Source organism: Equus quagga, chromosome 8 (assembly GCF_021613505.1).
Source record: "Equus quagga isolate Etosha38 chromosome 8, UCLA_HA_Equagga_1.0, whole genome shotgun sequence".
Lineage (NCBI taxonomy): Eukaryota > Metazoa > Chordata > Mammalia > Perissodactyla > Equidae > Equus > Equus quagga.
Genome location: NC_060274.1, coordinates 115,671,564 through 115,684,768, shown reverse-complemented (window position 1 = coordinate 115,684,768; position 13,205 = coordinate 115,671,564). Strand labels below are relative to the sequence as shown.

General features: G+C 37.9%; 1 protein-coding gene across 2 annotated transcripts in view; it reads left to right on the top strand.

Annotated features, from left to right (window-relative positions):
• Positions 1 to 13,205, top strand: part of DGKI (diacylglycerol kinase iota) — a 424,575-nt gene that overhangs the window by 348,120 nt on the left and 63,250 nt on the right. For both annotated transcript variants that reach the window (XM_046669970.1, XM_046669971.1), the window contains exons 24-27: positions 3,661 to 3,730; positions 5,890 to 5,930; positions 6,836 to 6,963; positions 9,817 to 9,939. In XM_046669970.1, coding sequence (XP_046525926.1) covers positions 3,661 to 3,730; positions 5,890 to 5,930; positions 6,836 to 6,963; positions 9,817 to 9,939 — 362 coding nt within the window. The remainder of the gene's footprint in view (positions 1 to 3,660; positions 3,731 to 5,889; positions 5,931 to 6,835; positions 6,964 to 9,816; positions 9,940 to 13,205) is intronic.

Genomic DNA, 13,205 nt, shown 5'->3' with positions numbered 1-13,205 from the left:
AAAGAATTTTGTCCCAGCTGGCCCAGCATTCATTCCTCCTCTAGCTTGACTGTATCTGCGTATCAACATGTACCAGCCAATGAGTTAAGCATTTCACATGTTATTTCATTTATTCCTCAAAAGAATACTTGATAATAGATAGTATGGTAGCCATTTTATAAATGAGGACTCCAAGGCACAGAATAGATAATAAATTTGCCTAAAAATCTCACAGTTAGTAGGTAGTGGAGCTGGGATTGTCATGTGCTCTGATGGCTGGTGCTCTTGGCCGTCAGAATCCCACCACCTCTGGGCTTGCTATTTAAAGGGGGGGGATCATACACAACCTGTGGTGTTGTTGTCCTTCCCATTCGTAGGTCTACCTCTCCAATGATATTGAAATGCTTCAAGGACAGAAACATTTTTGTTATCTCACTGCGTAGTCTGATGACCTCATCCTACAAAAATTTCATATTCCAAAGCAGACTTTGTCACTAAAAGTAACTTTTTGCTCAGTTTTTCAGCTCAAGTGAAATACAACCACAACCTCAACCACCAGCAGATTTCCTGTCCCCAGGCTGTTGTTCACCTCCTGTTCCCCCTCAGATCTTTTACATGTAGTCCTGGTACCCGGCTGTGCTTAGTAGCTGGGTTTGTTTCTTGTTTCTTATTTTATAGATTTTTGGTATATTTTGTGGGTGTGTTTTACAATCGTGTCAGTCTGCTGCACTGAAACATCATTTAACACTGATTTCAGGAAAATTTCCAACTTTTAGGCTTCTAATGCAGGTGAGATCCTTTCATCTGCATATATATGTATGGACTAGATTAGAGCCAGGCAGAAAATTTTGTTGAGACTTCATTGCTTTTGTATATCTTTGATATGTAAAATTTTTAAATGAGTAGTTTAATTACATTGCATTATAAATCTTTCCCAGATTGGATACATGTAAATTACATTTTTCCTCTGGAATTCAAATGTTTGTTAACATAGGACCTCATTATATTAATAACTGTCCCCTTAAGAGCTCACTTTTTTTTTTTATGAACCGGGTTGAAAGAGCTTGAAAAAAGGAGGGAGAGGATGCAAAGCTAGTTCAGGGAAGCTATTTCAGAGAATTTAGGCTTCTACTTGGTTTCTCTAACCACCTCCTCAGATTGTAGTTTAACCTTTCGGAAAGTATCCAATTATTTTTCAATAAATTTTTTTTTCATGAAATTCCTGTGTCTTTAATTAGTGAAGTATTGTTTAACTTTAATTATTAAAGCAATCCAATATTCAAAATAAACACGTTTTCTCCTCTGTTTTTTAAAAAAAATAAATATAAGTAGATAAACTTTATATAAAGGGCTGGAAACAAGCGTTTGGGAGGGACAGTGGGTGGAAATAAGCAAAAAGTTCATTGAGTCCTTCTCTGTAGAAATTGGCCTGATTTCTGCCCACTGCCAAGAGAATAGCCGCAAGCCCAGAGAGCTTCAGCTGCTTGACTCTACAATCACCAGTAACTTTGAAATAGTAATTCCTATTCTTGTAAGTCTGGATGTTGTTAAGGCATTTTACTGATTAGAATCTTCTTATTTTGTTGAATTCCCTCTGGCCTAAATTTTTGATTACTTGAATTAGCTTTTTAACCTTTTGGGGGGATCTTGGATCACTTTGATATCTACAGAAAACAGGAGAAAATGCACATACACATGGACACACCAAATTTGGCATAAAATTTCAGGGAGTTCAAGGATTGTTGAACCTGTCTGAAGACCCCTTTGAACCTATTTGAAGTATTTTATTGAGTTCTATGGCAAATTACTTTTTCACAGAGCAAATGTAACATTCTCTTTAGAGAAAAGTTGTTTAAGGAAATTGTGGTATATCAAGTGCCTTGTGGATCAAGGTGTAGACTAAATAAATGAACAGAAAATAAGCAAAATAAATGAAGTCAGGCACATGCATAAAACTCTCCAGATACACAGACTTTTGCACATAAAACGGTGTACAGTTATATCAATATTACTTTACCAGCCGATGGTAAGCTAGTCATGTGGCCAAGTCAGTATATCAATTTGCCTCGTGTTAAACTAGACTAAAGAATGTCCAATATTCTCTAATTTGAATATTCTATCAATAACATTATTAATCTTTAGGTTTTTAAAATGATAAGCATTTCTGTATTCTTTCAGAGTTGATTTTTAGCTGGAGAAATTTGGATTTTTTTTTGTAATGGTCTCTGTAGCACATTCGACACCAAAATTCAGAAAGTATCCTTGGTGTCTAAGCCTCTTTATTTCGAGAGAAGACAGCAATGTTTCTGTTTAATATCTTTATTTATTAGCTTTCATAGTTGCCAGTAAATATTTGAAATCACTTTCACATTTCTTGATATAAATCTTGGTATAAATTACGTTTCTCTCCAAACTGAGACACGTTGATATCTTTACGCTTTATACAAATACATTAAGAACCTGAAGTTCCTTTAAAACAAGGTATCATATGTGTCAAAATATAATGTTCAAAATGTTAAACATGATTCTCATGTAAATAGGTACTGAGCATATGTCACGATTTCATTTAGTGCAAGCAGCAGGATGAGAAAGCCAGTTCAAAAGAGGAATATATATTTATCTCTGTATCCATTGCTATAACAATTCTATATCTATAAATATAAATTTTGGTGCCAGGCCTGAGTGAGACCAATTTTTTCCCTATCAATTATTTGATTTGCAGAATCCATTCATGTTAAAAGCTCCATATACCCAGGATTTCTAATAATGGATCCTTTTTGTCCTAGTAACTTCAGTCTGATGGTTCTAAAACTTTAGCATATACCAGACTCAACTGAAAGATTGCTGGGCCCACCCCCAGGTTTCTGTAGACCTGGGGTGGCACCTGGGAATTTGTATTTCCAACTAGTTCCCGGCTGTTGCCACTGCTCCAAGGTTCATACTTTGAGGATCATTGATTTAAGCATCAGCTTTGCCTGAGGATCAAGTGAGGCAGGTTAAACCCCCAAAGAAGTCAATGCAAACTCTGATTGGCTCTCTTATTACTTCTGTGTTATTCCCATTTCCTTGTCCTGTCCCCCTCTGTATACACAAGGTCACCCACACCCAGCTGCCCCCCAAGGATGCTCCCTATTTCAGTGTCTTCCCCAGAGAGACCTGGCCTGCCTCCTCATTTGTTCCATTTCTGTCAGTGATTTCAATCTCACTATGAGCCAGGGCTAGAGTGCTCCAAATCATGTGTTGTAAACTAGAATGTGCTTTTTATTATTTTTTTTAAATTATCATCTCTTAGTAGGGGAAATGTTTATACCTATGTGGAGAGCTCAAATGTAAATAACAGTCAGCTGCCACTAGTTTCTCAGCTTCACAGAGGGAAAGAAATTCCCCCAAAGGAACTAAATGTCCTAAATTATATAATTTATGAATGTTTAATGAAATAATTGAAAACCTTCTGGAAATTTTATGTGGGAGTTGTTTTAATGATTCTATGTGAAATAATTCATTTCAAAGCAGAGTCCCTGTTTCTGTTTCTAGTAAAAAATGTGATTTGGTCTCTCACTATGCCTTGTTTGGGAAGGTTTGTTCACTCTTAGCTATAGATGATATGGCAGCATGTGGCGTGAAGGGTTCCCCTTAGGTAATTCAGATGGAGCCATGAGGGTGTGTGGTGTCTCTTTCCAGGACCATGAAACCTCCTTCCCCAGGGCTCTCTCAGCCCAGAGGCTCTCCCCACGGTGGTGCTTTCTAGATGGTGAGTGTTTCTGTATTTCATGGAGGGGTGGGGATTGGGGAAGCAACAGGGCAAGGCATTGATTAATAAGAGTAGACTCTAGTTTTCCAAAAGATTATTCAGAAACCCTTCACATGGCTCCACGATCGGTATTTCCATCTCAAACGATGTGGACTTGCTGATATTGCAACACACTTTCCTGAAGACATTTTCCTCAAAGCAACTTGGTTAACTCAGGCTGAACTTCTCAGCATCAAATTGCTCAAGTAGACGTCTCCTTTTCAGTGCCCCCATTTTCCTAAAGTGTGTTGAGTGCCTATCTTAAATTCAGACCAGTACATGGATTCAGTAAGCATGAGATGGGTACTAATTTGTATGTTGTTTGCAAATTATGGAACTTTCATATTATTTTCATTAAACATCATTTCAATATGATGTATAAATTTTTGTAAAAGGGTAGAAATTTCAGTTGCATTCAAATCTGCTTTGCTGAACATGACATATTGAATGCATAGTGTCAGTTAGTTTTTGATTATCAACGAGTCCATTTTTCATCTTAAGCATCTCTCACTCCCTAGATGCTGTCTAATCCTACTTTGCTATCAATTACCCATGTTGCAATACATTCCTGCTTATGTGCCACCAGTGTATCTACCTCCCAATATCTTTCTTGTCTATGTGGAAATGTGGTTTTCAGTGTAGATCTTTCTTTTGTTTATCTGTGTATGCATCTAAGAGGATATAAATGTGGAATTGAGTATGACACGATGTGTGAGTGTGAACAGTATTGTGAAAGTGAGCACTTGTATCTATATGAGATCTAAATCTAAATCACATAAATCTTGACATCAGTTTTCATTTATGGCTTGTCAATTGCCTCTGAAGATAATTTACACTTTTCCTCCAGCTCCTTTATTCCCTAGTGACGAGACATGCAATAATTTGTTTTTCCTGAATCCAGGAGGCACAGCTTATATTTAAGAAAATTATGAAAACGTATATGAATTAGTCTATATACAGTCTGTTCTCTATATGGTCTTAGATAAAATTACAAGTGTGGATAATGGTCTTAACCCAGATATTAGGTTTACTGTATAAATAGTTTCATTGAAAAGCTTTAAAAGGTGATTGCAGTCAGGGTTAAAAAGAACAAAGCAGAGTAAGTCTTTCTCAGCCAGATTTTACTCTCCTATTACTTTTGGAGGGCAGGGACCATGATTGTCTTATTTCTTAGGTTGTTTTCCTTTGAAGAGAAGCTACTCATTAAATATTTATGATTTTTGAATGATTATTTGCATTTTGAGTTTTTCCCTCTAGTACTAAGTACTTTGTAGAAAATCTGTTTATAATATTTGGACTCTGTTAGATAGATTCAAGTGAGGAGGAACGCAATTCTTTTCAATATTAAGAATAATCAGAATAATTTCTAGAAACCCAAAGTTTTTAATTAAGATTTTTTTTTCCTCAACCCACAGATGCAACCTAATCCGTTTTAGGAATGCTTAAATAATATATATATTTTTTGCTGCTTTGGCTTTCTTCAGACATGGCTTAGGGACTCAGTTTTAAAGTAAAATAATTCTTTTAAGACCAGATGTGGTCCCTGGCTCTGCATCTTCAAGCTCTTTTCCAAAATGAGAATCACTTCCTCAGGAAGTCTGGCCGACTGCAGGTTTTTCTATCTTTACTTAATAAATACCTTTGAATCCCAGCTCTGTTTAAGGTCTTGTGCTAATACCTGCACACATAAAAGAATAAATGAAACACAGACCTTTAAACAGGCAGATATCTTTGTCTCATAGTTATCTGTGAAGATAGTTTCTATGAGAAGTGTAAACAAAGTATAACTGTGCCTAGAAGTAGGAGCAACAAATTCTGTCTGGGATAGGGAGAATGAGACTGAAGAAGCTTTCACAGAGGAGGTAGCATTCGACTTGGTCCTTAAAAGACAAGTAAGGTTTAGATATGCAGATGTAATGAGGAAGTGCTCTCTAAGCAGTGGGATAGCATCAGCAGAGGCATGGAAGTCCTGAGTTTTTCTTGATAGACTTAGGGACTGGCCAGTAGTCCACATGACTGGAATGTAAGGGTTTTGATTGACAATGTAGGAGAGAAGTTTGTAAATTTGGTGCCACATCATGGGACACTCTGAATGCCATATACATTTTTTTTTCTCCTAGCAACTTCTGCTGATCGCTTTTATCGAATAGACAGATCTCAGGTAAGTTTTCTTGAGCCTGCTTGTGAAAGTGAAAAATTCCTGAGTAAATATATTTTATTAGAGGCTAATCTTACAAATTTTTCTAACAAAAACACTGAAACATTTACAGATTTTGGAATGGTACTCATAGCCTAAGCTATGAGCTTTTAATTTGTCTTCACGTGTTTTGTGATTTGTGGACTCAAGATGATAGGGCTTGACCTTGCAAATGAGTACAGAAAATAACTAGGCTATAAATATTATTACTGGCCTGCGCTCCAAATTTTCATTCACACTGTTCCTTCTACTGCTTCTTTACCGAATATTATGCCCTTTTAAGTTCGTTTCTGGTTAGCAAGTCTGAGTCCTCAAGAGTATATCTAGGCTACTTCATTTCAATTCATCATTTTCCAGAGTTCAGTAATGAGCAAAAAAAAAGCTCTTGCCCAATGATAACAAGTGTTTCCACAGTCCGAATTCTCTTGAGAAAACAAAAGGTACAGTATGGAATCCAGTGATACAACCTGTTGTTAACCATGCCACTTAGCTTTGACCAGATCAGGGGAGTGGACATCCAGGTTATCATACACTCATGCTGGACCAAGTTGCATGTAGGGTTTCACTTCTTTGATAGTATTTGGGAAGATGAAGAGGCAAGACCATTTCTGGTTATACCCAACAAGATTCGGGTCAACTAGGAATCCCAAACCAAGAGGGATTCAACTGCCCCCTCACCAGCTTCTTGCTACAATGTTGCTTCAGGGAGGGATGTCCATTGGTCTGGCATATGATGCACACTGTGGTCATTTGGTATGTCACAGAATTTTATTGTTCCTCAAGACCAAGAATGCTTTGTTTTGTTTTTCTTCAGATGATGGATTTGAGCATCCTGTTAATCATCTGACAAACTTCTTTCTCTTCTGTAGGAACATTTGCACTTTGTGATGGAGATTTCCCAAGATGAGATTTTTATTCTGGACCCAGATATGGTGTTGTCACAGCAAGCAGGGACGCCTCCGGGAATGCCTGATCTGGTGGTGGAGCAAGCCTCGGGGTGAGTGTGCTTCTCCTTTGGTGGGTCTGGTAGGGAGGCTGGCCACAGGGTAACATCCACGTCTGGTTTGGCTTTAGACTTTACATTCTATCAACCTATTTTAAAATACAGGTTTTCTTGTTGTGTTTCTTTAGAGTATGGTATAGCTGGTTCCATTAAAAGTCTATCTTACAAATGGCGGTGTAGAATTACTCTTTCCCACTCAGGTTTGAATCACATCTGAGCTTTCTTTACCCATCACACCCACACTTCCTACCAAACTAGAAAGCTCTGGTATTTGCATTTGTGCCTATGCATCTATAATGCCTGTATTATCCAAATAAAAATGGACACCGGTGGTTTGACAATTACTTTTCTCCTTCTCCTTTCTCTTCTTTCTTCTCTTCTTCTCCTCCTCCTCTTCCTTCTTCTTCTTCTCCTCCTCCTCCCCCTCCTCCCCCTCGCCCTCTTCCCCCCTTCCTCCCCCATCCCTCCCCCCTCCCCCTCTTCCTCCTCCCCCTTCATCCCCCCCCTCCCCTTCCCCCCCTCCTCCTTTCTTCTTCTATATCCAGGTAGCCTGAGACATATAGATTATCTATAGACACTATAGATTGTCTCCTTCCTTCTTCTCCTTCTCCTTTCTTCTTCTCCTTTCTTCTTCTATATCCAGGTAGCCTGAGACATATAGATTGTCTAATAATAACTATGATATATCGAACACTTATGTGATTACACGGGTGCCCTCCGCCATATCTTACATTTCAAGACACCAACGGATAACTCAAATCCTTTAAAAGTTTGAGAAAACCATACTGTTAGGCATGGGGGCGTGAGTTAGTAGTTCTTGCATACTTTCTCAGTTAATAAGAAACTTTGAGTTTCTATTACTAGATTCACAATCTAGTGTTTTTGTTTTGTGGTACAGTATGCCACATACTGTGTTCAATGTCTTTCTTTATCCCTACTACCATTTCACAGTGACTTAATCATGTTAAGTGCTCTCTGTTTATTTCCTCATCTGTAAAATGGAAATAATAATACCTACTCATAGAATTGTGTGAAGATTAAATGAATTAGTACATGTAAAATATTAAGAATAGTTTTTGGCACTTGGTAGACACTCATTAAATTATGTTATTGAAATAATTATAACCACCATCTTTTCAGGATGACCCTTCATATTTGCTACTATTATAATCCTAAATCTGTAGATAGAAAAATGAGGCTTAGGGGGCTTTGTAAGTTTCCCAGTATTGCACAGCAAATAAATGGAAAAATAGAGATTCGGTCCTATGTTTTCTGATACTTTACGCCATGCATTTAGCCATTACGTTGAACCACTAAAATATAATTACTATTTCTAGGTTATTTCAGCAATTCAAAAATATGTATTTAGAGAGCTTTTTATGTGCCAGGTACTAGTATAAACCCTTGAGAAACAGCAGTGCAAAAATAAAAACAGACAGGGGCTGGCCCCGTGGCTGAGTGGTTAAGTTCGCGCGCTCCGCTGCAGGCGGCCCAGTGTTTCGTTAGTTCGAATCCTGGGCGCGGACATGGCACTGCTCATCGGACCACGCTGAGGCAGCGTCCCACATGCCACAACTAGAAGAACGCACAACGAAGAATACACAACTATGTACCGGGGGGCTTTGGGGAGAAAAAGGAAAAAATAAAATCTTTAAAAAAAAAAAATAAATAAAAAAAAAAAAAAAAATAAAAACAGACAAGAATCTCCGCCCTTGTGAAGTCTAGTGAACATCTGTGGTTTCCCAGTATATGGAGACTAAATAGTTAAAATAAGCATTTTCCTGGAGAGCACACACACATTCACGCAAGCAGCATATGCAAATTGTGTACACATACTTACCCATTGTAAACAGACATGTTCACTGGAGGTGACCCTCATGCCTGTTTACCCCGCTTCACTAATTCCTTTGACCATTGCTGCTATTTCTGAATATCTCCCACTCTGCCAGGGCCAGCTGATATCCATGGTATGTATCAAGTCTGTGGGGGAGTCAAGAGAAGACAGAGTGGCTGGATGGAACAGATACATAGCTGTGTGTGGGAAGCCAGAGCTAGTGATAGCAGACGGTCTTGGCATGAAGAGAAAGCTGAGAGGGACAAAGGGTGTCCCGAGGTAACCTGGGGAGTCCCAGGAGGGGTTGGAGAAGGCCATCTTTGCAGACGATGTACCATAAATGAAGCCTGTCAGTAGTGGAGAGAGCAAGTGAGGTGCTGTGTCCTACTGCGGAAGCTGTAGGTACTAAAGTCTAGGTGTTCTCTCATTCCACCTGATCTGGGCTCCGGTCCTTGGTCTGATAAAGAGTGGACCCGTTCTGCCAAGCTTGCCCTGGGCTTCGCCCTCTCAGCCTCAGTCATTCTTCTATGTCAAATAACGGTCAAAAGAAATGACTTTGTCCTAGGTTAGACCTCTGTTAGCTTTAGTTCCAAAAATAAAGTAGCTTGAAAATCCACTAGAATTTGAATAAGTCCCTTTCTTATTTCTTATTAGTTGCCTTCTCTAGAAATAAGCTAGGAACAGGGAAGCAGTGGAAGGGGACGGACTTTGTTATTTTCTAATCTGCGTTTCTACATCAGGCTCCATTACTTCTTATTTATTAAAGTCATATATAAAATTACTTCATCTTCAAATTCAGTTTTCTCCTCTGTAAAGAGGTCAGAATCATACAAACAGTTCATGATGGTTGAGAAAATGAAATGAAATAATAAATGTGAAGTACCTAGTAAATACCTAATAAAGATTCATTTGCCTTCTCACATTTAGAGACAAGAATCATCTTTAGAAAGAGTAGAATAAGTCCTGTGGCTGACTTTGAATGCTTAAATGTCTGATGCCCTTCTTTCTCCCAGAATGTCAGACTGGTGGAATCCTGCCCTGAGGAAACGCATGCTGAGTGATAGTGGGCTGGGAATGATAACTCCGCATTATGAGGACTCAGACTTGAAAGATCTCAGCCACTCCCGTGTGCTACAGTAAGAGCTCTCTCTCTCTGTTCTTTTGCTAAGTGCCTCTGTGGTTGCTGGGAGAGGATGTGGGGTCCTCCCCAAAGGGAGGGATTGCCCTTTCAGTGGTGCTTCTGCTGTCTCAAGCTGTGTCATCCTGTGGTTTGACATTTTATTCACCTTGCTCACTTTTATCCACCCCAAGCTCCCGATGGAGCTTCACTTTCCATTTCTCTTGCTCCTGAGCCACACTGAGCCCTTGCATGTGGATCTATAAATACTTTCAACCTCACCAGTGTTTGCTTTACTGGAAACCAGTGTTTACCAGATGTCCCAGTGTTTGCCACATCATGAAGACATGCTTAAGAGTGATCATGAATAGTTTGGAAGTGCAGTATAGTTTTTCATTTGTGTGAACATTTTGCCTTGCTGTTATAGCTCTCTTTCATTTGTCTCCAGTCCTGAGCCTGTGGATGTATGCTCTGTGTAATATAGCCAAGTGGTTTTGTTGGCTGAAATGGAGTGTTGCTCATATGTGGTTTCAGTCTCTCTGGGTAGACAGTGCAGCATGTGCTCATAGATCAGAATAATAGATCTGATGGTCAGAAAGTAGGGTGAATGTTGGAGCTTTATAACAGTATTGATACATTTGTGTCCACTGACTCTGCCCTCCGGTCATCCCTCCTTGCAGGAGCAGGTTCTAGGGCAGTATGTGGTCATGGACACACTCATTTGTACCTACTGTGTGACTTCAGGTCAGTCAACCCATGTCAGAGATTATACAAGTTCATTGCAACTCTTCCAGTTAGACTGGTTTCTAGTCCTATCCAACGTGCTAATCAAATAGGGACAATGGCCTTGTAACCATGCTACCATTTTTACAAAATAATGAAATTACTAAGATCCTGAGAAGCCTAGGGTTAACTGAAGAGGCAAGACAATGCATTGTTTCTAAAGGAAAACCGGAAGCAATTTCAGCATGACAAAGGGGAGAAAAATGAGAAAGCTGAAGCTAATTGTTTCATTGGTAAAGGTTCTACTCAGACAGCCCAAGGGCAAAAGGCGACTTCATTTTAATTACTTCTCTGTACTGCCTCCTATTTGTTGTGTGAAGAGTGGAAAAGAAAAAGTGAATTACTATGGATGTTCCTTTTTAATTAAACCGTGTTGTTAGTTTCTGATGGCATTTTGATTGCTTACAATTCAGGGTGTTCTTCTACATCTTTTTCATATGGAATTGAGGCTTGTGAACCAGGGTGAGTCAGCCATCCATTGATGGCTAAAAAAAGTGACCTTCTAGCTCTGGGCAGATTTATTTGAAAATTAGAGGTTTAATTAGCCACGGAAATAGGAATTAAGCCTAGACAAACCAGATGAGTGTTTTAGTTGTTCTTATATACGGGCTGTTTCCAAAAAGTAGAGTGTGGTAGTGTGGTTTCAGTCTCGTTTCCTATGCTCTGTCTTTTCTATATGTAGTATTTTAACGTATATATCATGATGTGTGAAGTGACTGTTTCTAAGATAGTGAATATTCTTCCCAAGAGCCACAAATAAATGTACCACTTTGTATAATAGCCAAATTCTTAAAACCTTATATCAAAAATCAACTCTTACTTTTTATTTGGGTTATATCATCCTTTCCGGGATTTCTCTTAATTTTTGATTGATCTTTTGTGGGCAGTTATCAGTTTTCCTGGTCTTTTATTCTACCTTAGGTCTTAAATGCACTAGAGCAGCTGACTCTTTTTAAAAAATTTTTTCTACCAGATCACGTGGAAAACAAACAAAGTAACATTCAAACATTTAGCTCTAGCCTTTGAGTCTTTCCAGCTGAATCTCCAGACATTGTGGAATAGAGACAAGTGGGCTGTCTCTGAATCCCTGACTCACAGAATACACGAGCATAATAAAATTGTTATTTTAAGTCACTTTAAAAAAGCAAATACTTTACCTTGCCCTAATTTGTCTATTAATTCTTTAAAAAAAATTTTATTGTGTCATTAACTCCTTAGGAAGAACATCTCTTTATTTCCTTCAGAGTTCATCTCTGATACCAACAGGTGTAATTGCAGTTATGGAATAATATAATTGTATAACATATATATTATATAACTATATAATATACATTAATGTCAATAATAGCTAGCATTGATAAAATACCTTCTACTTGCTTTGAATTGTACTTAACTTATCTTTAATTCTTTCAACCACTTTTAAAACTCACTATTGCTTAACAGATGAGTAAACTAAGACTCATAGAGTTTAAAACATTCATCTTAGGTCACCCAATATAACAAGTGTGGGAATCGTGGTAGGAATGAGATTGGCTTGGCTTCTGAATCAATGATTTTTTTCACTGTACTACACTGTCTTCCCAGAGGGCCACTGCAAAGGTGGGGTTCCTGGAGCCCCACTGCCCTGGAAAGATTTGAGTTTCCTTTTTATTAGCATCTGTAAAGTGAAAAATTCTGCAGCAGAGGGAGACAAAGTATGCATATTATATATATATATGACTGCAAATTTAACCAAAAGTAATTATAGTTGACAATTAATTTTAAAGCAGTAGTTTTGCTTCTATTTTTTATTTTTAATTTTTTTGCGAGGCCTTTTTTAAATGTTTATTTTAATTTTTTTTAAAGGTATGCTTTTTGGTGAGGAAGATTGGCCCTAAGCTAACATCTGTTGCCAATCTTCCTCTTTTTTGTTTTCCTCCCAAAAGCCCCAGTACATATTTGTATATCCTACTTGTGAGTCCTAGTTCTTCTATGTGGGAAGCCACCGCAGCATGGCTTGATAAGTGGTGTGTAGGTCTGTGCCCAGGAACTGAACAGGTAAACCCCAGGCCGCTGAAGCAGAGCACATGAACCCAACCGCTACATCACCAGGCCAGCCTCATTTTTTGCTTTGAAAACAAGAGATTGAAATAAAAAATAATAATAAACTTTTATTTAAAAATGAAGTGTATATTAAATATGCCCCAATCTAAATAAGTACAAAAATTATATTAAAGGTGCTCATGTGCCAACCACCCTGATATGTCATGTTATTGTTTTACATTTTTCTTTGCATTAGGTCTTTCTTTCAATCCATAAACAAACAGAGTATCATAAAAATACATACTATCAGTTGTTTTTCTGCTTTGTATTATATTATCTTTTTACTTTTCATCACCTGTATCAATGCATATACTTTTATAACTTGCCATTTCATCATATTTAAAAAATGTATTCATATTGATATATGTAGATTTTAAATTGTTTTATTTGATATAGAATATTACAATATAAATATGTGCT